The sequence below is a fragment of the Pelodiscus sinensis genome, unplaced genomic scaffold, assembly GCF_049634645.1.
Source record: "Pelodiscus sinensis isolate JC-2024 unplaced genomic scaffold, ASM4963464v1 ctg34, whole genome shotgun sequence".
In the NCBI taxonomy this organism is placed as follows: domain Eukaryota; kingdom Metazoa; phylum Chordata; order Testudines; family Trionychidae; genus Pelodiscus; species Pelodiscus sinensis.
This window is the reverse complement of record NW_027465849.1, coordinates 8419789-8443481: the sequence shown is the minus strand read 5'-3', so window position 1 is coordinate 8443481 and position 23693 is coordinate 8419789. Positions and strand designations below refer to the sequence as shown.

Here is a 23693-nt window from a genome sequence, read left to right as displayed (position 1 = left end):
AAATGTGTTACCATGGTAGAAAAAAATGGTGTGTATCTGAAACCTGTAGGGACTGGGGGTACTTAGAATTTTTTTTTTTGAGAAAGGGGTACTTTATAAAAAAAAAAAAAGGGTTGAGAAATACTGCTTTGGAGGATAGGATCGAAAATCCAACTGATCTGGACAAAGTGGAGAAATGGGCTGAGATAGAGGATGAAGGTTACTAAGGACACATGCAAAGTGCTCCACTTGGGAAGGAACAATCCGTGTCACACACAGAATGGGAAGCGACTGTCTAGGAAGGAGTCCGGCAGAAAGGGATCTAGGGGTCAGAGGGGACCACACGCTGAATATGAGTCAACAGGGTGACGCTGTTGCAAAAAAAGCAAATATGATTCTAGGGTGCGTGAACAGGAGTGCGGTGAGCAAGACAAGAGGAGTCGTTCTTCTGCTCTGCTCTGCACTGATTAGGCCTCGACTGAAGTCTTGTGTCCATTTCTGGGCAGCACGTTTCAGGAAAGATGTGGAAAAATTGGAGAAGGTCCAGAGAAGAGCAACAAAAATGATTCAAGGTCTAGAGAACATGAGCTAGGAGGGAAGATTGAAAGGGCTTGTTTAGTTTAGAAAAGAGAAGACTGAGGGGGGACATGAGAGCAGTTTTCAGGTACTAAAAGGTTGTCCCCAGGAGGAGGGAGAAAAATTGTTCTCCTTGGCCTCTGAGGACAGGACAAGCAGCAATGGGCTTAAAGTGCAGCCAGGGAGGTTTGGGTTGGACATGAGGAAAAACTTCCTGCCCGTCGGGGTGTTTAAACACTGGAATGAATTGCCTGGGGAGGTTGTGGAATCTCCATCCCTGGAGATATCAAAGAGCAGGTTGGACAGACGCCTGCCGGGGATGATCGGGTTAGCGCTGCCATGAGGACAGGGGACTGGACTCAAGGTCCCTTCCAGTTCCAGGGTTCTATGACCTTTCGGCTTAAAAAAGAGGAGACCAAGGGGGGATAGGAGAGAGGTCTATACAATCATGAGTGGTGTGGAGAAGGCGAATAAGGAAAAGTTACTGACTTGTTCCCATAACACAAGAACTAGGGGTCACCCCATGAAATGAAGAGGCAGCAGGTTTAAAACCAACAGAAGGAAGTATGTCTTCATACAGCACACAGTCGACCTGTGGAACTCCTTGCTGGAGGATGTTGTGAAGAGCAGGACTTTAACAGGGTTTAAAAAAACCCCCACACAAAAACCCAAACCCTAGATACATTCATGGAGGACAGATCCAGCGATGGCTATTAGCTAGGATGGGGAGGGATTGTGTCTGCCAGAGGCCGGGAATGGGCGACGGGAGGGAGCACGTGAGGATTCCCGGTTCTGTTCCCTCCCTCTGGGGCACTGTGGGCAGACAGGACACTGGCCTGGATGGGCCGTTGGGCTGACCCTCTCTGGCTGCTCGTACGACAATCTGCAAACGCCTCTTGGCAGAACTTTCCCACGCCGCTTGCAAGAAGGCACCGCACGGGGTCCTGCACAGCCCCGCGGGCTCTTGGGAACCAGGGGCCTGGCTCGCTCCCGGCGCTCAGCAGTTCTAGCTTCCACGGCCGGCGCCGGAGGCCACGGTGTGTTCTGGTAGCAGGGTGTGGATCCGGGACGTCGGAGCTGCGGCAGCTCCAGGACCCTTCCCCCTGCGGAAAGCCCACCTCCGGCCCGCCTGCGGAAGTGGGTTGTGCCCTCGAAAGCTCAGGACTCGCTGCGTTTTGGGTTAGGCCTCAGTTTGTTTTTAATTGTCCAGACCGTTAGTCCCGCCCCAGACAACACAACCCCCGGCCAGACACAACCCACGCGCGGCCAGCCGGGCCAGGACGCGACGACTGGAAAGGCAAAGCCAGGAGCAGAGCTCACGCCGGGGCGGCTCCTTGCCGGACGCTAGGCGACCGGCCGGCGTTCCGGAGGCTGTCTCGGGCGCCCTGGCGGCGCTGGGCACCCCGCGGAGAGCAGGCGTGGGCCCAGCCCCCTTTCAGGCCGGGCTGAGGCAAGGCAGGCGGAAAGCAAAGAGGCGCCTTTCTGCTTCTTCGCTCACGGCTGAGGCTACCTGCGGAGAAAGGGCCTCTTAGACCCCGGCCCACCAACCGGGGGGGCCCTGAGCCCGTTAAATCGCTGCCCAAGGCGACAGCAGGTCGCTGGCCGAGCTGAGGAGAGGACCCAGGAGGCCTGTTCCGTAGCTCCCTGCTGTAAATACTGGGCCTAGAGCCAGGAGTCCTGCCTCCTGCTCTAACTACTAGGCAACACTCCCTCTCACAGTGAGAACCCAGGAGTCCTGGCTCCCAACCTCCTCGCTCTAACCACTAACCTCTGCTCCCCTCCCAGAGCCAGGATAGGACCCAGGAGTTCTGGCTACCTGCACCTTGCTCTCACCGCTCAACCCTACTCCCTTTTCCAGACCGGAGAGAGGAGCCAGGAATCCAGACACCCTGCACTCTAACCACTAGACCCTACACCCCTTCCCATGCTGGGGTGAGAACCCAGGAGTTCTGGCTCCCAGCCCCCGGCCCGCTCTAACCACTAGACCCTACACCCCTTCCCATGCTGGGGTGAGAACCCAGGAGTTCTGGCCCCCAGCCCTTGGCCCGCTCTAACCACTAGACCCTACACCCCTTCCCATGCTGGGGTGAGAACCCAGGAGTTAGGGCTCCTAGCCCCCGGCCCGCTCTAACCACTAGACCCTACACCCCTTCCCATGCTGGGGCGAGAACCCAGGAGTCCTGGCTCCCAACCTCCCCGCTCTAACCACTAACCTCTGCTCCCCTCCCAGAGCCAGGATAGGACCCAGGAGTTCTGGCTACCTGCACCTTGCTCTCACCGCTCAACCCTACTCCCTTTTCCAGACCGGAGAGAGGAGCCAGGAATCCAGACACCCTGCACTCTAACCACTAGACCCTACACCCCTTCCCATGCTGGGGTGAGAACCCAGGAGTTCTGGCTCCTAGCCCCCGGCCCGCTCTAACCACTAGACCCTACACCCCTTCCCATGCTGGGGTGAGAACCCAGGAGTTCTGGCTCCTAGCCCCCGGCCCGCTCTAACCACTAGACCCTACACCCCTTCCCATGCTGGGGTGAGAACCCAGGAGTTAGGGCTCCTAGCCCCCGGCCCGCTCTAACCACTAGACCCTACACCCCTTCCCATGCTGGGGCGAGAACCCAGGAGTCCTGGCGCCAGGCCAGGCCAGGTGCGAAATCCGGTTTGCCGGGAGCGGCGGGGGCAGGGGAGAAAGGCCTTGCGAGGCGCGCCGGCCCGACCCACCCCAGCAGGCCGAGGGGCAGGCCGGCGGGCGCTTAGCGCGGGTGGAGGCAGAGCTGGTACGGCTGCGGCATCTTCCCGAAGTTGTTGACGCCGGGGACCAGGCTGAGCTGCTGGGGCGCCACGGGCGAGCGGAGGGCGAAGCGCTGCAGGACGCCGGTGAAGAAGAGGAAGAGCTCCATGCGGGCCAGGCTCTCGCCCAGACACACCCGCTTGCCTGCGCCACAACACACCGGCATGAGCCCCGGGCGCCCGGCCGAGTCCCACGGGGATGCTACCCCCGGATCCCCCCCCCCCCCGGCTGGAGCCGTGTGTCTCTGGGGCTGGTAACCCGCCCGCTGCGCTCTGCCCCCTTCCCCGTGGCGTTACAGCCGGGAGCTGCCCTCTCGGGCGAGGACAGACCCCCCCAGGGCGGGGCCATCCCGGGGACTCAGCCCCGGGGCCAATCACCAGCCGCACGCAAGGCAGATGTTGCGGGGAGGGGGGGAAGGGGCGCGTCTGCCGCTGGCACAGCTCAGCCTGCCCCACGGGCTGCCGGCGGCGAGCCCGTCTCCCGAAGACGATCCCGGAGCTCGTTCAGGCCAACGGGCCACGCGGGGCACTAGCAGCAGCCCCTCCCCCCCGCTCTGGAGGCAGGGCAGCTGTAAACCATGACGGGGCAGGCCACAGGGTCAGCACTAACCCCCCAGTCCTCCAGCCCTCGCCCCCTTCCACTAATGCAACCTCGCCTCAGTTTCCCCGGGGGGATTCCCTGGGGGGCTCCCCTGCCCTCTTGCAAACACATGCGCTCGGAGATGCGCTGTAGGCTGTGGGTGTTAGAGGAGAGGCAGCTTTTTGGGCACAGAGCCCTCGGGAGGAGCAGGCGGCAGGTGGGCGCCCAAGAGCTAAGAGGGACGAACAGCCAGGACTCAGGCTCACAATGCGAAAGGCCTTTCTGGCCCTCAGGGGCGGGCGCCGTTCCCGGGGGCTCTGGGGACCTGCCGGCTGGCGAGTCGCCGCCCGTAGAAAGGGGGACAGTTTCCCAAGGCGGAGCTGGAACGGTCACAAAGAACCAGAGCGCAACAGCCCCTGCTCCTGAGCCCCTCCCCGTGGCCTCGGGCCTTCCCAAGCACGGAGGGGCGGGGGCGCAGCCGGGCACACGGGGGAGCCGGGGACAGAGCCCCGTGCTCCGCGGGGACCGGCGGTCTAGAGCCACACACCCGCGGAAAAGGGCATGAAGGCGTTGTGCTTCCTGAAACAGCCGTTCTCGTCCAGAAAGCGCTCGGGGGCGAACGTGTCGGGGGCCTGATGTTGTTCCGGGTCGAAATGCACCGTGCTCAGCAGCGGGTAGACGTAGGTCCCCTGGGGAGCAGAATTAGCCCCTGGCACTCTGCCTGCTCCCCTGGACTGAGTCCACCACGTGGCCAGCACAAGCCCCGCCCCTTCTGCCCGAAGCCACGCCCCTTTCCTAAGACCCCGCCCCTTCAATCACCTCCTCCCAACCAAGCCCCGCCCAGCGCCAGCCTTCAAGCCCCATCCCAGGCCGGTTGCGCCGTGGGTCCAGCCCTCCCGGGCGGGGAGTTTCAGGAAGGCAAAGCCTTCCCTTGCCTCCGTTACCGGGTGCCCCTGCACACGGCTTTTGTCCAGCGCAGAGCCACATCCGCAGCTCCTGGGCCCCACACGCCTGCCCCCCTCCCCGCAGCTCCTGGGCCCCACATGCCCGCCCCCTCTCCCACAGCTCCTGGGCCCCACACGCCTGCCCCCCTCCCCGCAGCTCCTGGGCCCCACATGCCCGCCCCCTCTCCCACAGCTCCTGGGCCCCACACGCCCGCCCCCTCTCCCACAGCTCCTGGGCCCCACACGCCGCCCCCCCCCCCGCAGCTCCTGGGCCCCACACGCCTGCCCCCCTCCCCGCAGCTCCTGGGCCCCACATGCCTACCCCCCCCCGCAGCTCCTGGGCCCCACGCACCCGCCCCCTGTCCCGCTGCTCCTGGGCCTCACACGCCGGCCTCACACGCCCCCCCCCCCCGCAGCTCCTGGGCCCCACACGCCCGCCCGCCGCCAGCCTCACCTTGGGGAGGAGGTACCCCCGGAACCAGGTGTCCCTGATCACGGTGTGCGGGAGGCTCATCGGCAGGATGTCACAGAAGCGCTGGATCTCGTGCAGCGTGGCGTCCGTGTACGGCATCCGGCCCCTGTCCTCCGTGGTGGGCGTCCGGTCCCGCCCCACCACCGCGTCAATTTCCTGGTGGATTTTCTCTGGGGGGCGGGCCGGAAAGGGGGGGATTAGCCGCTGTCCATGTCCCAGCCGGGGCTGGGCGGGACGTCATGCCTCCTGCCCCATGGAGGGCTGCGTCTCTGCCTTACCTTGCACCTGGGGGTATTTGAGCAGGATGAGGAAGCCGTAGCGCAGGGTGGTGCTGACGGTCTCCGTCCCGGCGAAGAATAAATTGAAGGTGGCCATGACCAGGTTCTCCAGGAAAAACTCGGTGGCGGGATTCTGTTTCTCCTGGAGAAAGGGATCAGCCATCAGCGCCCTGATCCAGTCCTAGATCCTCTGGAGATCTGTCCCTCGATGGCTTGGTGCCGTCTTTATCCGGGTGGGGAAAAGGACGCACAGAGGGGGACGACCCAAGGAGTGGCAGACTGGCCCCCACCCCGGTGCTCTACCCACTCAGCCATGCTGCCTCTTTAAGGGCCCTGTTAGGGTCCGTCCTTAAGGGTGGCCCTTTCCTAGTGGCCACCGTGACTGGTCTCAAGGGCATTTCATGGGTAAGATAACAACCTACTGCTGCCACCAGCAAAGAGGATAACTCCTTAAGCTCACAGCGCTGAGAGCTGAGCCGGAGGTTTGATGTCAAAATACTGCTGCCGGAAAACAAGGGCGGTTTGGGTTTTTCCTCCTTCACATAAAAACTGCCAAGGGAAGCGGGCGTTTCCCATGCAGGATTCGCGGTGTTGGAACCGAATTGATTTCCAGCGTTGAAAAGTTCAGTGAGAAGTTTTTTGCCAACTTTGCAAACTCCTAAAGCGGCTTCTCAAACAAGGCACAACAGTTTGGAGGAAATATTTGGCCCAAAGCGCAGATTGGGGGTCGCCGTGAAGCATGTAGCGAGTTGACTTTGCCAAATTGACTTTGTCAATAAAACCCCCCCGAAAAACCAACATCGGGTCGGGACTTTGTCAAAACAAAGCGTTTGGGGTTTTTTCCCCCGTTAGCACCAACTTGTTATTTGTTTTTTAAAGATATTTTGCCCTTGGAAAGGGTTCAGAGAAGGGCAACTAAAATGATTAGGGGTTTGGAACGGGTCGCATATGAGGAGAGATTAAAGCGACTGGGACTTTTCAGTTTAGAAAAGAGGAGGCTGAGGGGGGATATGATAGAGGTCTATAAAATCATGAGTGGTGTGGAGAGGGTGGATAAAGAAGTTATTTATTAGTTCCCATAATAGAAGAACTAGAGGACCAAATGAACCAAATGAACCAAATGAAGTTAATGGGTAGAAGATTGAAAACTAATAAAAGAAAGTTCTTCTTCACACAGCGTGTCGTCAACCTGTGGAACTCCTTGCCAGAGGAGGCTGTGAGGGCTAGGACTATAATAGAGTTTAAAGAGAAGCTAGATAATTTCATGGAGGTTAGGTCCATAAAAGGCTGTTAGCCAGGGGATAAAATGGTGTCCCTGGCCTCTGTCTGTCAGAGGCTGGAGAGGGATGGCAGGAGACAAATCGCTTGATCTTTGTCTTCGATCCACCCTCTCTGGGGCACCTGGTGCTGGCCACTGTCGGCAGACAGGATACTGGGCTAGATGGACCTTTGGTCTGACCCAGTACGGCCGCTCTTATGTTCTTCGTTCTGAAGGTTAAAAGTCTCAAGGGGAATCCGTTTGCGTGACCCAAAGGGAAAGTCTCGATTTTTTTGAGTTTGCCCAAAAAAACCCCAACAACAACAACAAAAACCCTCGCTTGAGATCAGCCTGAAATGAATTTTTTTCTTGTTTTTTTTTTTTTTAAATTTTTGGGGTGGTCACTGACTTTCCAGCCGCGCCAGCCGATCCAGCTCCGCTCTGCCCCGGGTAAAGGTGGGCTGGCGAAGACACCGCCCGGTTTACTAGCACGCTAAACTGCAGAGCCATGGGTGGCTGGTAATGGACGGAAGGGAAGGCATAGCCTTTCCAAAACTGCCTGCACGCCCAGCTGCCTAAGGCTGGGACCCTGGCGTGGCAGCCTGGCTCCTCCAGCCGCCGAGGAAGGCTGAGATCCTGGCGTGGCAGCCCCGACTCGCCGCATGGCCAGGAAAGCTCAGGTTGGAAGTGGGCGGGGCTTGGGTGCAGGGGCGGGGCCTTGGCTGGAGGCTCTCGCCCGAGGCCCAGGAAAGGCGCCGAGGGGTGAGCCCCCCCCCCCCCCCCCCCCCAGCATTAGTTACCTGCTCCATTTTCACCAGGAAGCAGTCGATGAAGCTCTGGGGCATGCTGAGATCCGCCACAGCCTGATGCATTTTGATTCTCTCGGTGATGAAACGGATGATCTCCCGAGAGTATTTGCTTCCCGCGTGGTGGGGTCCGGGGAGCTTCTCCAGCAGGCCGGGGAAGGAATTGTACAGCTGTAAGGAAAACCGGAGATTACCCGGCTCACCCAGGACTGCGCCGCACTGCGGATAACAACCTACTACTTCTGCTGCTTCCCGGTGCCAGCTGGGTCACTCTGGGGAGGGATCTGGGGCGGGGGGCTTATGTTTGTGAGCTCAGAGTCTGCTGCTCCCCCATTGCGGAGGCTGCTTCATGCTGTGTTCGATGGTCGTACACCCCCCCAGTCTCAGCCAAACAGCTTCATGGGTGACAGGGGCCTGATTTTGTGTAGTAACAATAATCGGTTCATCATTAAGTTCAGCAGCGCCCTGCGCCTCACCTGCCTTCAGACATTTCATCTGAAATAGACAGGTCTCAGCTGTCGGCAAAATCCAGCTAGCTCTGCGGTGGAGCTGGGCAGCTGTTTACACCAGGGATGCTGCTGAAGTTAGGGAAAATGGGAAATATTTGCCCAGCATAAAAAATGCAGCTACCTCTGGGGTGGAACGTGACAGCTGTGTATAACAGGATTCCCCAAACAGTGTTGGGATGCAGCTGAAGTTAGGGAAAATGGGAAATATTTGCCCAACATTAAAAATGCAGCTACCTCTGGGGTGGAACGTGGCAACCGGGCAGCAGCAAGGTTAGGGCCGGAAGCAAGGCTGGGGAATTTGGAGGGGGGAGGCAGAGAGAGATTGTAATGAGCCAGGGAAATTGGCGTGGAGGGAGACTGGGGTTCCTTCCCTACCTGGGCGGGAGCTAAGCCTGCAAAGCGGAACCGGTGGTATATGAGCTTGTTCAGGGTGACGAATGTCTCGTCGGTGTATTCGAAGCGGCTCCCGAAGACAATGGAGCAGATGACATTGGAGACGGCCCGGCTCAGGTTAAAGGTGGGGTCGAAGGGCGCCCCTAGTGGAGGGGAGGGACAGAGCCATGGGACCCGGCTGGTGCTTTCAGCACCTTGCAGGGCACCGGAGAGACACAAACTTGCTCGGACCTTTGGTTTTCTGGAGCTCCTCCAGCAGGCACTGGGCCTCCTCCCGGATGCGCTCCTCCACGCCCCGCTTGCCCATGCCGAAGTCCCGCAGGGTGCTCAGACAGAACCGGCGCAGCTGCCGCCACCGCTCCCCGTTGGCGAAGGCCACCCCTGGCCAGCGGGCAGTGGAGAAGGAGAGGTGGGTGGACAGTGAGGCTGTCTGTGCGCACACACTGGCACCCACACGCTTGCACACCTGCACCCATGCATTTGCACACACACACACGTGCACACACACGTGCACACATACACCCATGCACATGCACACACATCTCCTACACACATGCACTCGTGCACCCACCCGCATGCACGCACACACACAATTTGCATACCTGCACCCACAGATGTGCACACACACACTCACACGTGCACACACACTTGCACTCAGAGGTCCATACACACTTGCACCCCTACACGTGCACACTCACTTGCACACACACATCCACATCCACATGCACACTCACTCATGCAGGTGCACACACTTGAACACCCCTACCCACTCGTGCACACACACTTGCACACCCCCCCCACACGCACGCACGCATACCTACATTACTTTGCTTTTCTCAGAAATGCTGAGGTTCTGGTAGCAGACTGAAATCCCAGGGGCTCTGCTGCCTCATGGGAGATGTAGTCCTGCCAGGCGACCCCTCTCTGACCTGGCCCCAGACCAGGCTAGTAGATTTTGTGCACTCCAGCCCTGCAGGGTGATGTAGGGGGTGGGGGAGGACCAGCGCGGGTTCTCCAATGCTGGGGGGGAGCCCCGAGCCCTGAGCCTCCAGGCAAGCCGGGGGCCACATCCGGCCCCTGGGTCTTAGGTTCCCCGCCCCTGCTTTAAAGGCTAACGAATGTCTTAGGGTGTTGGAGCAGAAGCTTTTGTGAGAACAACCCCTCTCCTGAGAGGGAAGGAAAGGAAAGGGGGAAGGGGAAGCAAAGAAAGGCTACGGAGCTGGGGCCGTTCATTACATCGGTGCTGATGACTCCGGGGAGGCCCTGGCTCTCCGGCAGTGGGGAGAAGGTGGGGGTACCCCGACAGGCAGCAACCTCCTGCAATGCCAGAGCCGCTCTGCGTGTCCACTTTGCCCTGGGTGCAGGGAGCCAGAGGGGCGCAGGAATTTGGGCCCCCACTCTCCATTGGCTCACAGCCAGGACCCGCTCTCAAGACCTTCGCCCGAGGCCCGGCCGGCCTGGGGGCCTCCCTGCCAGGGGGGATGGGAAGCTCCCACCCCGACCGGGAGCCGTCCCTGCAGACGGGTCCGTGGTGCAGCCCCTCGCGACGGGCCGTGGGTCTACCCCACTGGGACTGTTCTGACAACTCAGACAGGGCTGATGCCCCAGGACAGGCGGGGGGGGGCAGCCCCGTCCCTGCTGCCTTCCCCCCCCGCGCATGGGACGCTGCCGGAGCAGCAGAGCAGGGCCCGGGCAGGAGCGCGCTCACCGTGCCCGTTGAAATCCTTGGAGAACGCCGGGATCTCCCCGCGCCCGCTGAAGTCCTCGGCCTGGTCCAGCAGGGCCTCCTTCACCGCCCGGTAGCCGCACAGCACCACCACCCGCCGGGTGCCCAGGTGCACCGTGAACACCGGCCCGTAGCGCTCCCACATCTGTGCACCGGGGCGTGGAGGCAAGGGATGGAGGTTCGGAGCATCCGCCAGATGCGGGCCGGGCCCCCTCCCTCCATCGCCTGCCCCCGGACCACGCCTGGAACCGCGGCTGAACCGTCAAACGCTAGAGCCACGGGGGCCCAGCCACCAACTCTGCCGCCACGCGCCTCTTCCTCCTGACATGCTCCCCTCTAGCATCCCTCCATCATCCCTCCCTCACACCAAGCGCCCCTCCAGCATCCCTCCGTCCCTCCTGCCACGTGCCCCTCTATCATCCCTCCCTCCTGCCACGCTCCCTCTAGCATCCCTCCATCATCCCTCCCTCACACCAAGCGACCCTCCAGCATCCCTCCCTCCCTCCTGCCACACTCCCTCTAGCATCCCTCCATCATCCCTCCCGCCACGCACTCCGCCCTACTGCCACGCGCCCCTCTATCATCCCTCCCTCCTGCCACGCTCCCTCTAGCATCCCTCCATCATCCCTCCCGCCACGCACTCCGCCCTCCTGCCACGCGCCCCTCCATCATCCCCCTGCAGCCTGTGACCCGAGGGATCCGGCCCCAGTGACGCTCCGGCCGGCCGGGGTCCGAGCCGGGCACTTCGGGGAGCAGAGCTGGGCCCTCACCTGCTGGAAGGAGACCAGGAAGTTCTTTCTGTCCAGCTGCAGGAAGTTCCCCAGGAGGGGCAGCGGGGTGGGGCCCGGGGGCAGCGGCCCGGGCTGGGTGCGGCGCTGCCAGGCGGAGGCCAGGAGCATGCCGGCGATGCAGAGCAGGAGCAGGGTGGCCAGGGCCAGCTCCATGGCGGGCGGGGATCCGGCAGGCAGCGGGCGCGGCGGGGCCCGGGGCGGCCTGGTTATAAGGGTGGCAGCTCGTGCCTCCCTGATGCGCGTGGGTGGCTCATTAACTGGTGTTAGGCATTAATTGCTGGCGTTACTATAAAATGCTCCCCCCGGCTAATCCCCCTTCCCCCCCCCGCCAGGGCCCTTTTCCAGGGGAAAGTTGAATGTCTCCCCCCTCCGGGCACAGCAAAGCCAGCCCCCCAGCCAGGCCACCGGCCCCAGAGCTGCCCCTGGGGGGGCGCGGCAGGACCAGCCCAGCCCCCTGCGGTGGGGGCAGCCACTGGCCCGCCAAGCCCTGTGCGGGCACCCGGGGCTCGGTTCTCCCTGCTCGAGGGCTGGGGCGGGAGCCGGGGCGTTCAACCCCTGGGCCCCGCGGGGAAGAGCCAGCAGTCCCAGGGCTGCTCTAGTTCACCCTCAAGCAACCCTAGTGCAGAGCATGCTGGCCACGCCCCACCCCCATGGGCTCTGGGGGGCAGGGAACAGCCACAGGGCAATGGGTTCCAACCCCGCCCCCCCCATGGGCCCAGGGGGGCAGGGACTGGCCACGGTGCCATGTGCTCCAGCCATGCCCCGATCCGCCCCCCTCTGTTGCTGACTCACCAAACCCTGCCCCCACCCGGCCTGGCTTCGCCCTGCTCCCTCCGGCCCAGAGGGCTGGCAGCCAGCTGGCCAGATGGCCCCGGCACTTGCCGTTGGCTGGGCCAGGCAAGCGAGGAGCAAAGGCCGGTCAGTGTGCTCAGCCTGAGGCCAGGGGGCGGGGGCAGGTGGAAAGGGGTCTGGGGGGCCTGTCCTGGTGGTCTCAGCACCTTCGCTCCCAGGGGCTGTTCCCGGCTGGGCTCAGCACGTCCCAGCCGGCAAACGGGTTTTCCCCTCCCCTGGCTGAAGAAAGTCGACCCCATAGAATGTGACTGGAATGGGGGCGGAGGAGGGAGCTCAGGGGGGTGCAGGAGGGGGCTCCGGCTTTGGGGGGCAGGGCTGGGCCAGGAGGGGCTTCACCTTGAGTGTGTATAGGGCAGCGGAGGTGGTGGGGGCTAAGGCAGCTTCCGGCCTCTCCTGGCCCCGCAGACCAGGCTGCACCCCAGAAGCAGCCAGTCCCAGCCAGGGGGAGGGCGGAGCTAGCGCCCGGGGCAGTGTGGGGAGGGGGGATCCCACAGCCAGCAACGACCGCCGCGGCTGAGAGGGAACCTGCCCGGCGTCGGACCTGGGGGCTCCACCCGCCCTGGCCGCGGGTGCGTCGGAGGCAGATCCGGGCGTTGTCTCCCGGCAGGGCTCCGGCGTCAGCGGTACGCGCCTAAGCCAGCCAGGCCCAACGCACTGGCTCGCCCTCGCTGGGAGGCGCCTCCGTGGATGTGCTTGTGGGGGGCCGGCCAGGGAGGCTGCGACGTCACGGGGGGCTGTCTGCTCTGTAACCCGGGGTCCCCACCTGGCTGTGAGCTACTGACTCCCCCACATGTGGGTTGGCCCAGACACCCAGTCACAGCCTGAGCCGGTAACAAGGGAGAGACAAGGGAGGCAGAGACCGGGCTGGGGGGCAGGGGCTGGGAGCTGGGCAAACATGCAGTGAACAGACTAAGCCGAGTGCGGGTGGTTCGGGGGCCTGGGTACCCCGCCCCAAGGGGTCTGAGGCTTCAGGGGCCTGGGTACCCCGCCCCAAGGGGTCTGGGGCTTCAGGGGCCTGGGTACCCCGCCCAAAGGGTCTGAGGCTTCAGGGGCCTGGGTACCCCGCCCCAAGGGGTCTGGGGCTTCAGGGGCCTGGGTACCCCGCCCAAAGGGTCTGAGGCTTCAGGGGCCTGGGTACCCCGCCCCAAGGGGTCTGGGGCTTCAGGGGCCTGGGTACCGCGCCCCAAGGGGTCTGGGGCTGCCTGCCCCTAACTCCGACGTGCACCTCGAACCCGGGCCGTGCGGTATCTCCGAGAAGCACTAACCCCCCATTCCCATCTGGCTGCAGACGGGGGTGCAAGGCCGGGGGTCGCTGTTCAATGACACGTGCCAGGCAGAAACACAAAGACGTCCCCTCCGGCCGACGCTGCCCCTGCCGTCGGCAGCCAGCGGAGTTTGCTACGGAGGCCCCAGGCCCCTGTAAAAATCCAAAGCCCCGCGCCAGCCGCAGGACGCGGACGCCCTAATGAGTTTGTCCGTGGGAAAGCCCCGGGCTCCTGGTGGCTGTTGCCGAAACAGACGCGCCCGACCCCTCTGGGACCTGTAGCGTCCCGGGCCACGGCCTCGCGCTTTTCCTCCCAGGGAAGGAACACGAGACGAGTCAGCAGCTGGTGGAATGAGGGTTTATTTCCCGCCCCGTGTTGCTCGCAAGGGTCCTCGTGGGGGCTCTGGGCAGCCCCCAGCCAGCCAGCAGGAGCAGGTGGGCAGGAGGGGCGGAGCCTCTGGAGGAAGGGGCGTGGCCTCAGGGCCAAAGGGGCGGGGCTAGCCTCCCGGCTTTGCAAGGGGGCTGTGGAGGCAGGTGCCCCTAGCGCGGGAGCAGCCTGAGCTGGTAGGGGCGAGGGATGTTGCCCAGCCCGCTCTGCAGGGGGCTGGTGTCCAGGGCGGCCGGGTCGCCCAGCGGCTCCAGGGCGAAGCGCTGCAGGATGGTGGTGAGGAAGAGGAAGAGCTCCATGCGGGCCAGGCCCTCGCCCAGGCACACCCGCCTGCCTGCGGACGAGATGGGCCAGCCAGCAGGGTTAGCGGGGGCCCGGAAAGCCCAGGAGCAGGCGCTGAGTGACTCAGTGTCCCTGCCCCAGCGCTGACGGAGCAGGACTGCTGGGTACCAGCCCTTCTGCTCTAACCACTAGAGACCACACCCCTCCTGACCTGGGGAGAGAACTCAGGAGTCCTGGCTCCCAGCCCTCCTTCCCCCCGTTCTAACCACTAGACCCTGCTCCCTTCCACAGCTGGGGAGAGGACTCAGCAGTGCCCGCTCCAGCCCCCCACCATACTAAATGCTCGGCCCCACCCACTCCTGGACACGGCCACGCATCGCTTACCGGCCGAGAAGGGCATGAAGGCCTCGCTCTTTTGGAAGCGCCCCTTCTCATCCAGGAAATGCCTGGGCTCAAAGTCGTCCGGGTGCTCGAACTGACTCGCGTCCCGGAGGACGGAGGTCAGCAAGGGGAGGATGGTGGTGCCCTGGAGAAGGAGATGAGGGGCCGTGGGCCGGGCTAACTTTGCTGGGGTAGGGAGGGAGAGGAGAGGCCGCCAGCCACGCAAAGGGGCATCTTCCACCCATTCCCCTCCCGTGGCCCAGCCCGTGTTGCTTAGTACTTCCAGGGAAGGAGGAATGGACCAGCTGGGGACAGCCCGGGCATCAGGTGGGCCGCCTGCCGTGAGAGTTGAACCTGTGACCTCTGGATCTCCAGCCAGGAAGCCTGACCGCAGTCGCTAATAAAGTGCAGCTCCCCCGGCCACCACCAGAGGGAGACAGCTGCATTAAGGGCGGCGCCCCCATTTTCCATCCACAGGATGGGAAAAGGAGGGTTTTGACTAAGGACAATTTCCACCATCAATGCCTGTTTCCTGCAGAAAATGGAGATTTGGGGTAGAACTCCCCCCCCCCCCGCCCAATATATTTTGAATCAGAAATGCTGCCACAGTGCATGCTGGGAGTTGTAGTTTGGTTATTTTGTGTCTCCATCTCCCTTTAGCGGCCAGGCTGTCCATTCTGCCTCCCATGATGCACCATGGTTAGGGAAACCCAGGATCCTTGTCCAAAGGGGGAGTGTGCTCAGGTGCAACATGGGAGATGTAGTCTGGCCAACAAGCCAGGCTAACACAGGAGAATAGGGGCAAGTGGAACCTGAACTACATCTCCCATGGTGCACCATGGCCAAGGACTCCCATGAGGTAGTGCCTCCCCTTCTCCACAACAGGGCATCCTAGTGCATCCTGGGATATGTAGTCTGACCAGGAAGCCTAGCTTGTAGAGGGCAACGGGGCACGTAGCACTTAGACTACATCCCCCATGAAGCTTTGCAGGGCCATTTTGGAACTGAAATATTTCCAGTTTGGGCCCCAATTTTTTCAGTTTTCCAAGGTTTGCCCTAACGCCGAAATTTTTCCCCGTGTTCATCAACATTTTCCACGCTCACCGAAAACCAGGCCCCACCGTTTGGTTAGCTCTGCTCTCCCGCTCGCCCCATCCCACCCACCGTGCCCCCTCCCCTGTAAGACCTCCCCCGCCCCGGTGCCGGGAGCCTGACCTGGGGGATCGTGTATCCTCTGAACTGGACGTCCTGGGTGGTGGCGTGTGGGAGGTTCATGGGGAGGATGTCGGCGAATCTCTGCACCTCGTGGATCACGGCGTCGGTGTAGGGCATGCGGCTCCGGTCCTCGATCGCCGGCGGGCGGGCCCGCCCCATCACCCGCTCAATCTCCTCGTGAACTTTCTCTGCACCGGGAGGAACAAGACGGAGGCCAAAGGTGAGGCCGGTGGGACCAACCCGGCTCCTCCTCTCGCGCCAACAAAACCCCCCACTTGGTTGAAGGCAACGGCCTACTAATGCCGCCAGCAAAAGGAGCGACTCCCCGTTCTTCGCAGATCTCCGGGGTGCCTCTAAGCCCGGCAGCTCTTCCTGCATCTCCTGCTCTTCCCCTTGGGCTGAGTTTTCCGCTCTCCGCCAGGCCAGGTCCTGCTCTGCCGAGATCTTCCCCAGGGCACCCGGTCTCCTCTCACTGCCGCCAGCCCTCGCCAATTTCGGGCTGCCTGGGGCTCCGGCCTTTGGTCTCCAGTCCACAGGATGCTCAGCCTTTGTCGCTCTTTGCCTCGTAAAGGGCCACAGCCCACGACACGGATGATCTAACCGCTAGACCCCGCTGCCCTGAAAGGCTGGTGTCATTGCAGCACCGCATCACACCCGCTGGGAGCCTCGCCCTGTGTCCCTACACTGCTTGAGCCCTCCCCAAACACCCGGGGGTTTCCCCTTCCCAGCAAGGACCCAGGGGGGGAAACTGAGGCACTGAGCCAAGCCAAGTCTTGTCGACCTCCCTGCTCCCGGCTCAGGGCAGCTCGTCCACCCAGTCCGGCTGTACCTTGTATCTCGGGGTGCTTCATGAGAAGCAGGAGCCCGTAGCGCAGGGTGGTGCTGACCGTCTCCGTCCCGGCAAAGAACAGCTCCAGCGTCGTCATGACCAAGTTCTCGGTCCGGAAAGCGGAGTGGGGATCCTGCTTCTCCTGGTGGAGGAGCGCAGGGCTCAGCAGGGCTGGGAGGGGACTTGGGGGCCCTGTGACTGCGCTGCTGGGCCAGCGGCAGCCAGCGCCCAAAGGGCACCGGCCCGGAAGCCAGCCACGCCCACTGCTGCCGGGCAGGCAGATGGACAAGAGGGGCCCGGTGTCTGGCTGCACCAGGCGGAGCACTCGCCGCAAAGCACAGCACGGCCGAGATCAGGGCCCGTCGGGCCGGGCGTCCCCAGACCCCCCCGAGATCAGGGCCCGTCAGGCCGGGTGCCCCCAGACCCCCCCGAGATCAGGGCCCGTCAGGCCGGGCGCCCCCAGACCCCGGCTGAGATCAGGGCCCGTCAGGCCGGGCGCCCCCCAGACCCTCCCGAGATCAGGGCCCGTCAGGCCGGGCGCCCCCCAGACCCTCCCGAGATCAGGGCCCGTCGGGCCGGGCGCCCCCAGACCCCCGCGAGATCAGGGCCCCGTCGGGCCGGGCGCCCCCAGACCCCCCCGAGATCAGGGCCCCTCGGGCCGAGCGCCCCCCAGATCCCGGCCGAGATCAGGGCCCGTCGGGCCGGGCGCCCCCAGACCCCGGCCAAGATCAGGGCCACATTGCTCGGGCCGGGCCACAAAGAGCTGCTGATCTGAACAGACAAGGGGGGTGGGAGGATAAAAGAATCTCCCCCGCTCACCAGGGGGCTGGGAGAGGAGGGCTCTGACCCCCGATCTGCCCCGGCCCTCTGCCCCGGCCCTCTGCCCCGGCCCTGTCCGGCAGCTCCGGCTGCTGGCTCACCTCCGCCATGCGGAGCAGGAAGCAGTCGATGTAGCTGTCGGGGGCGCTGGGGTCCAGCCGGGCCTGGTGGCGCGTCACTTGCTGGGAGACGAAGCGCCGCAGGGCGTCCGCGTTGCGGAACATGGCATTGTGCCGCCCGGGCAGCACGGCCAGCAGGGCCGGGAACATGTTGTAGAGCTGCAAGGGAGCGGGAGGGCAGAGGGCACCGGGGGGTCCGAAACTGCCCCACCCGCGGCCCGGCTGGGCATCCCGCCGGAGCCGCCACGCCAGCAGGCCCAGAGCCTGGGTCATCTGTGTCCCTCTGTCCGTCCCTCCCGCCCCCCCAGACACCCTCTGTCCGTCCTTCCTTCCATCCCTCTGTCCATAACCACACCTGTTTGTCCATCCCTCCCACCCTCCCCAGACACCCTCTGTCCATCCGTCCATCCGTGTCTGTAACCACACCTGTCTGTCTGTCTGTCTGTCCCTCCCACCCTCCCCAGACACCCTCTGTCCATCCTTCCATCCCTCTGTCCGTAACCACACCTGTCTGTCTATCTGTCCGTCCCTCCCACCCTCCCCAGACACCCCCTGTCCATCCGTCCATCCCTGTGTCTGTAACCACACCTGTCTATCTTTCCCTCCCTCCCACCCTCCCCAGACACCCTCTATCCATCCGTCCATCCCTGTGTCTGTAACCACACCTGTCTGTCTATCTGTCCGTCCCTCCCACCCTCCCCAGACACCCTCTGTCCATCCGTCCATCCCTGTGTCTGTAACCACACCTGTCTGTCCATCTGTCCGTTCCTCCCACCCGCCCCAGACACCCTCTGTCCATCCGTCCATCCCTGTCCGTAACCACACCTGTCTGTCCATCTGTCCACCCCCACCTAGCCATCCCTAAACACACCCTCCTATCTACCCACCTCTCCATCCATCCCAGACACACCGCGCCTGTTATCCATCCCTCCACGGATCTCCGATCACACCCCTGCCTCGTGCCATCCGTCGGCCCACTCCCGCCCCCCCGCTCGCTGTCCGTGCATCCATGCCCCCCGACCTCCCGACCTGGCCCCAGCGGGAGCTGAGCAGCTGGAAGTTCTCGTTGAAGTGGCTCAGCAGGCCGAGGAAGGTCTGGTCCGCGTAGTCGAAGCGGCTGCTGAAGACCAGGGAGCAGATGATGTTGGAGACGGCGCAGCCCAGGAGGAAGGTGGGGTCGAAGGGTTTGCCTGGGGGAGAGGGATCAGCGCTTCACCGGGGCCGGGGGGTCCTGCTGGGAGCAGGCGAGGGAAGGGGGCCAGGGTGCGCCCGGCCCCGAGACTCCAGATCGACTGGGCTGGCGCTGCAGAGACGCCAGCGGCTCCTGGCAGCCCCTGGCACCGAACTGGCTGCAATGGACGGCGGGAGCCCGTCATCCCCGCCTGGCGGCCGTGACCGTCAGCAGAGACTTCAACAGCACCGGAGAGGCTAACAACACACGTGGCGGGGAGCAGGAGCTCGCGGGGGCACTGCCCGCTTCTTCCGATGAGCGCAGCGAAGGGGCCCAGGGGAGAAATAAAACCAGGAGGGTTTAGGGACAGTCACCAATGAGGTGATGAACTTGCGGGAATTTACCACCTTATGTTCTGTAAGAATAATCCATGTACATCCTCTTCTACACCGTGACGTGGTTTGAGCGTGTGCACGAGCGTGCGAGGGGGTGCGTGAGTGTGCACATGAGTGTGCGCTAGGGTGTGTGTGTGAGTGCAAGTGTGTGAGAGAGAGGGAGTGCGAGCAAGCGAGTGCATGTGAGTCAGCGCATGTGTGAGTGCGAGGCTGAGTGGGCGTGTGCGTGAGTGTGAGGTGGAGTGCGTGTGTGCGAGGTGGAGTGTGTGTGTGCATGCGAGGTTGAGCGAGTGCAGTCATGCACCAAAACTGTGTGCCTGTTGCACGGGTGAAATCTGAGCAGACTGCACTAGAGGAAAAGAAACCCTGAATTTGCACGACTGGGGGTCACTCTCTTGACTCCTGCACCCCGAAACTCTGAGCAGGACTGTGCCAAAGGCAGATGGGAAAACCTGCAGCGGTTTCTTCGACTGCCTGGGTGACTAGCAGGATGGCTTCTGCCCCCAAGCATCGTCGTTGTTGTGAGTATTACAGGAGCACCTCCGAAAGCTCAGCATCAAGTGCCCACCATCACAGTGAAGGGACAAAAGCTGCAAGCAGTGGACCAATTTACATATCTTGGCAGCACCCTCTCCCGCTCAGTGACAATTGACAGCACGACCGCCCGCCGCGGGACCAGCTGCAGGGTGAACACGGAGCCGTAGTGCGCTCGCAGCTGAAAGCGACACAGAGGGAGCGGGTGGGAGTGGGGGTGCGCGCCCCGGAGCTACGCGGTATTCCTGGCGGCTAACCCCACAAGAGAACTGGCCAGGACCCTCGCTGCTTCCCAGCCGGGGAGGGGCGCAAGGCGCTCGGCCGACCTCAAGGAAGAGGGTGGCACAGGCGCCGCTTGACAGCTGGGGAAACTGAGGAAGAGAGGGGCACAGAGACAAGGAATGATCACTATGGCCTGCCACCTTGCCGGAGCCGGGAGCGGAACCCAGGGGTTCTGACTCTCGGCTCTAACCACTAGACTCCCCTCCCCTCCGCTCCCTGGGAGAGAACCCCGCAGTCCTAACTCCCTGTCTCCCCTGTTCTAACCACTAGACTCCCCTCACCTCCCAGCAGTGGGAGAGAACCCAGCAGTCCTAGCTCCCTGTCTCCCCTGCTCTAACCATTAGACCTCACTCCCCTCCCAGCAGTGGGAGAGAACCCAGCAGTCCTAGCTCCCTGTCTCCTTGCTCTAACCATTAGACCTCACTCCCCTCCCAGCAGTGGGAGAGAACCCAACTGTCCTAGCTCCCTGTCTCCCTTGCTCTAACCATTAGACCCCACTCCCCTCCCAGCAATGGGAGAGAACCCAGCAGTCCTAGCTCCCTGTCTCCTTGCTCTAACCATTAGACCCCACTCCCCTCCCAGCAGTGGGAGAGAACCCAGCAGTCCTAGCTCCGTCTCCCTTGCTCTAACCAGTAGACCCCACTCCCCTCCCAAGTGCTGCCCAGCCCGGAGTCATGCCCAGGAAACGGCCCCTCACCTTGACGACTGATTTGGCCAGTGCCTTGGGGTCCAGCTGCAGGATGTTCCCGATGAAGGGAAGCGGCGTGGGACCCGGCGGGAGCTTCCCCCTGGCCTGATGCCATCTCCACGCCGCCACGAGCAGGAGGCAGGAGGCGCAGACCCCCAGGAGGAGAGAGAGGGCTCCCGAGAGCTCCATGCTGCCGCGGGGTCGGCTGCTCCAGGGCCCGGTAGCAGGACAGGTAATAATTAACCAGGGCGCAGCTCACCCTTTGCAGGCTGGATCCCTGCGGGCGACCCCCTGGGGAGGTGTCCTTCCAGAGTCGAGTGGTGTCAATGGCACGGCCTGGGGAGCGCCCGTAGGACCAGCCCCGCCTGGGGTCCCATTGCGCTGCCGGTCGTGGCCCTTAGCCAGCCCAGGGCCTCGCTGATTTCCAGGTGACTTCCCAGGGGCTTCCTCGTTGACTTCCCATTGGCTCGCTGTTAATTCCTCGTTGGCTCCTGTGGAAATCCCATTGGCCACGCGGACTTCCTGTGGCTCCCTATTGAGTTCCCATTTAGCCACATTGATTTCCTGTTGATAGCCTATTGATTTCCCATTCACTTCCTGTTGGCTCCCCATTGACTTCCTATTGGCTCTACTGACTTCCTGTTGACTCCCCATTGACTTCCCAGTGGCCACACTGACTTCCTGTTGGCTCCCTATTGAGTTCCCATTTAGCCACATTGATTTCCTGTTGACTCCCCATTGATTTCCCATTCACTTCCTGTTGGCTCCTGATTGACTTCCTATTGGCTCTACTGACTTCTTGTTGACTCCCCATTGACTTCCCAGTGGTCACACTGACTTCCTGTTGACTCCCTATTGAGTTCCCATTTAGCCACATTGATTTCCTGTTGACTCCCCATTGATTTCCCATTCACTTCCTGTTGGCTCCTGATTGACTTCCTATTGGCTCTACTGACTTCTTGTTGACTCCCCATTGACTTCCCAGTGGTCACACTGACTTCCTGTTGACTCCCTATTGAGTTCCCATTTAGCCACATTGATTTCCTGTTGACTCCCCATTGATTTCCCATTCACTTCCTGTTGGCTCCTGATTGACTTCCTATTGGCTCTACTGACTTCTTGTTGACTCCCCATTGACTTCCCAGTGGTCACACTGACTTCCTGTTGACTCCCTATTGAGTTCCCATTTAGCCACATTGATTTCCTGTTGACTCCCCATTGATTTCCCATTCACTTCCCATTCACTTCCTGTTGATATCCCCGGAATGTTCCATTCACTTTCTATCGACTTCCCATTAGCTTGCTGGGAATTGCTCATTGACGCCTGTTGAGAGCCCACTGATTTCCCATTCTCTTCCCGTTGACTCCCCGTTAACTTCCTGTTGGCTCCCCACTGATTTCCTGTTGGCTCTCCATTGACTTCACTAGGTTCTGCCTCGATAACATCATGGCTGAGCAAAAAACAGACTCCAACTTGCAAGATTTGGCCCATATTCAGTTTTCTCCCAAGCCTTGGGGGCAGGGTCCATAACTCAAACTCCCGTCTGAGTCCCCCCCCGCCGCATTTGGGCCTGCCGTGTAATTGACGAACCACGGCCCTTGCCCTGTTGGCACAGAACGCTTGCACTGGGTTGACTTGATACAGGCGGGGGGGAAAGACGGGTTCCAGGGAGAGACCGTTGAGAGCTCTTCAGGGGCACTGCTGGAGCGAACAGCCGGTGTGATTTCCCCCGGGTCTGCCCCTGAGCCCACAGGGGAACTTTGAGGACGCCCCGAGCAGAGAGGAGGAGCGAGCCTCGCCCAAGAGGAGGCCCCACGCCGCGTCTCGGAAGAAGCTGGGGGCGGGAGGGGAGGGCAGACAGACGCAGGTGTCCGGTGGTGGGTCTCAAACCCGTTGGCCCTGAACTCGATCCCCCTGGTAACCGGGCGCACTGCAGAGGGACACTCCTCAGAGCATCCAGGTAGGGCAAATTGCTTGGAAGCCAGGCTGTGGCCAGCCCCAAAATGAGCTTCCTCCGCTGTCAGGCCCCAGGCCCGGCACACCGTCTGCCTGCCACGCTGGCCAGCCAAGAGCGACCCCCTCAGACCCTTCAGCATCTCTTCTTACACAGGGGAGAGGGGATTAAACCCAATCTCACCAACTCGCAAAGGACCAGCCACGTTCCCCAGCGCCTCGTAGAATCGTACCCAAAAGAGTCCGCCGGGCCAAGCCTTTAACCCCGGGCTACTCCACTTTGGAAGTCCCGGGGGCCACAACGATACTCCCAGCACATGCCGAGGGCCGCAGCTTATATGCAAATATATGCAAATCGCGTCTTTCACACAGATGGACAGGAATACAAAGATGAAGGTGAGACTACGCGACACGCAGGCCACATTTAAGTCAGTTCTGCTGCTATTAATAAAACGCCATAGTGACCCGATTCCCCCCGGCCGCCCCATTGGACAGCACTTCTAATGAGCAATGACAATCCAGGGATTGAACTACTAACACACGTCTCCGCAGGAGACCATTCTATTAACTCGCCGTTGTGGGGCACGTTCCCAGGAGAGGAGCTCAGACAGGGCCTGCACCCCGGCCCGTTCTCAGTCGGGTATTTCCGCTCAGCTCGAATAGCCCCTCACACCAGGCTGGACAAGGTCCCTACGGGTGTCTCCCAGAAACAAGCATCTGAAATACAAGCCCAGGGTCACTACTCATAACTCACATACAACAACGGTACCTGCCATCGACTCCAGTCCCCTGCCCCCACGGCAGGACCAAGCACCGTCTAGACCATCCCTGACAGGCGTGTGTCCAACCTGCTCTTCAACATCTCCAGGGATGGAGATTCCACAACCCCCCCAGGCAACTTATTCCAGTGTTTCACCTCCCTGACAGGCAGGAAGTTTTTCCTAATGTCCAACCTAGACCTCCCTGGCTGCAGTTTAAGCCCCTTGCTTCTTGTCCTGTCCTCAGAGGCCAAGGGGAACAATTTTTCTCCCTCCTCCTTGTGACCCCCTTTTAGATATTTGAAAACCGCTCTCACGTCCCCTCTCTCTGTCTTCTCCTTTCCAAACGAAACAAGCCAACTAGTTCAATCTTCCCTCCTAGCTCATGTTCTCTAGACCACGTATCATTTTACTGCTCTTCTCTGGACCCTCTCCAATTTCTCCACAACTTTCCTGAAACGTGGTGCCCAGAACTGGACACATTCTCCAACTGAGGCCTAATCAGCGCAGAGTAGAGCGGAAGAACAACTCCTCGGCTATGTTTACACTGGCGCGATCTTGCGCCAGAGCTATGCAAATGAGGCTAAGCATGGAATATCACCGAGCCTGATTTGCATATCTAATGAGCCGCAAGAGGCTCTTTTCTTGCGCAAGAAAAACCC

General features: G+C 61.8%; 1 protein-coding gene across 3 annotated transcripts; it reads right to left on the bottom strand.

Annotated features, from left to right (window-relative positions):
- Positions 1 to 337: 337 nt before the first annotated feature.
- LOC102452325 (cytochrome P450 2G1-like) lies at positions 338 to 20770 on the bottom strand. 3 transcript variants are annotated; one of them, XM_075915579.1, is made up of 16 exons: positions 20329 to 20770; positions 18279 to 18439; positions 17232 to 17408; positions 16312 to 16453; positions 15483 to 15670; positions 14271 to 14412; positions 11080 to 11357; positions 10292 to 10454; positions 8815 to 8964; positions 8566 to 8726; positions 7676 to 7852; positions 5618 to 5759; positions 5322 to 5509; positions 4471 to 4612; positions 3275 to 3488; positions 338 to 2065 (listed from the first exon to the last, which is right to left on the bottom strand). In XM_075915579.1, the coding sequence occupies exons 1-15, from the start codon at positions 20432 to 20434 to the stop codon at positions 3307 to 3309; spliced, it is 2499 nt and encodes an 832-aa protein (XP_075771694.1). In that variant the 5' UTR covers positions 20435 to 20770; the 3' UTR covers positions 338 to 2065; positions 3275 to 3306. The 3 variants fall into 3 exon arrangements, with proteins under 3 accessions (XP_075771694.1, XP_075771695.1, XP_075771696.1); XM_075915580.1 differs by having other exon boundaries at positions 18279 to 19530; positions 20329 to 20488; XM_075915581.1 differs by lacking the exons at positions 15483 to 15670; positions 16312 to 16453; positions 17232 to 17408; positions 18279 to 18439; positions 20329 to 20770 and having other exon boundaries at positions 11080 to 11332; positions 14271 to 14410.
- Between the last annotated feature and the right edge of the window lie 2923 nt (positions 20771 to 23693).

Bases quoted from the DNA above. Each gene is read 5' to 3' on its own strand.
- LOC102452325 (XM_075915579.1), bottom strand. From the start codon at position 20,434: ATGGCATCAGGCCAGGGGGAAGCTCCCGCCGGGTCCCACGCCGCTTCC. The intron at 15,671-16,311 runs GTACAGCCGGAC...CTCCCGGTGCAG, and splicing joins GAAGCACCCCGAGATACAAG to AGAAAGTTCACGAGGAGATT. The intron at 11,358-14,270 runs GTAAGCGATGCG...GCCTAACACCAG, and splicing joins CTTCATGCCCTTCTCGGCCG to TTAATGAGCCACCCACGCGC.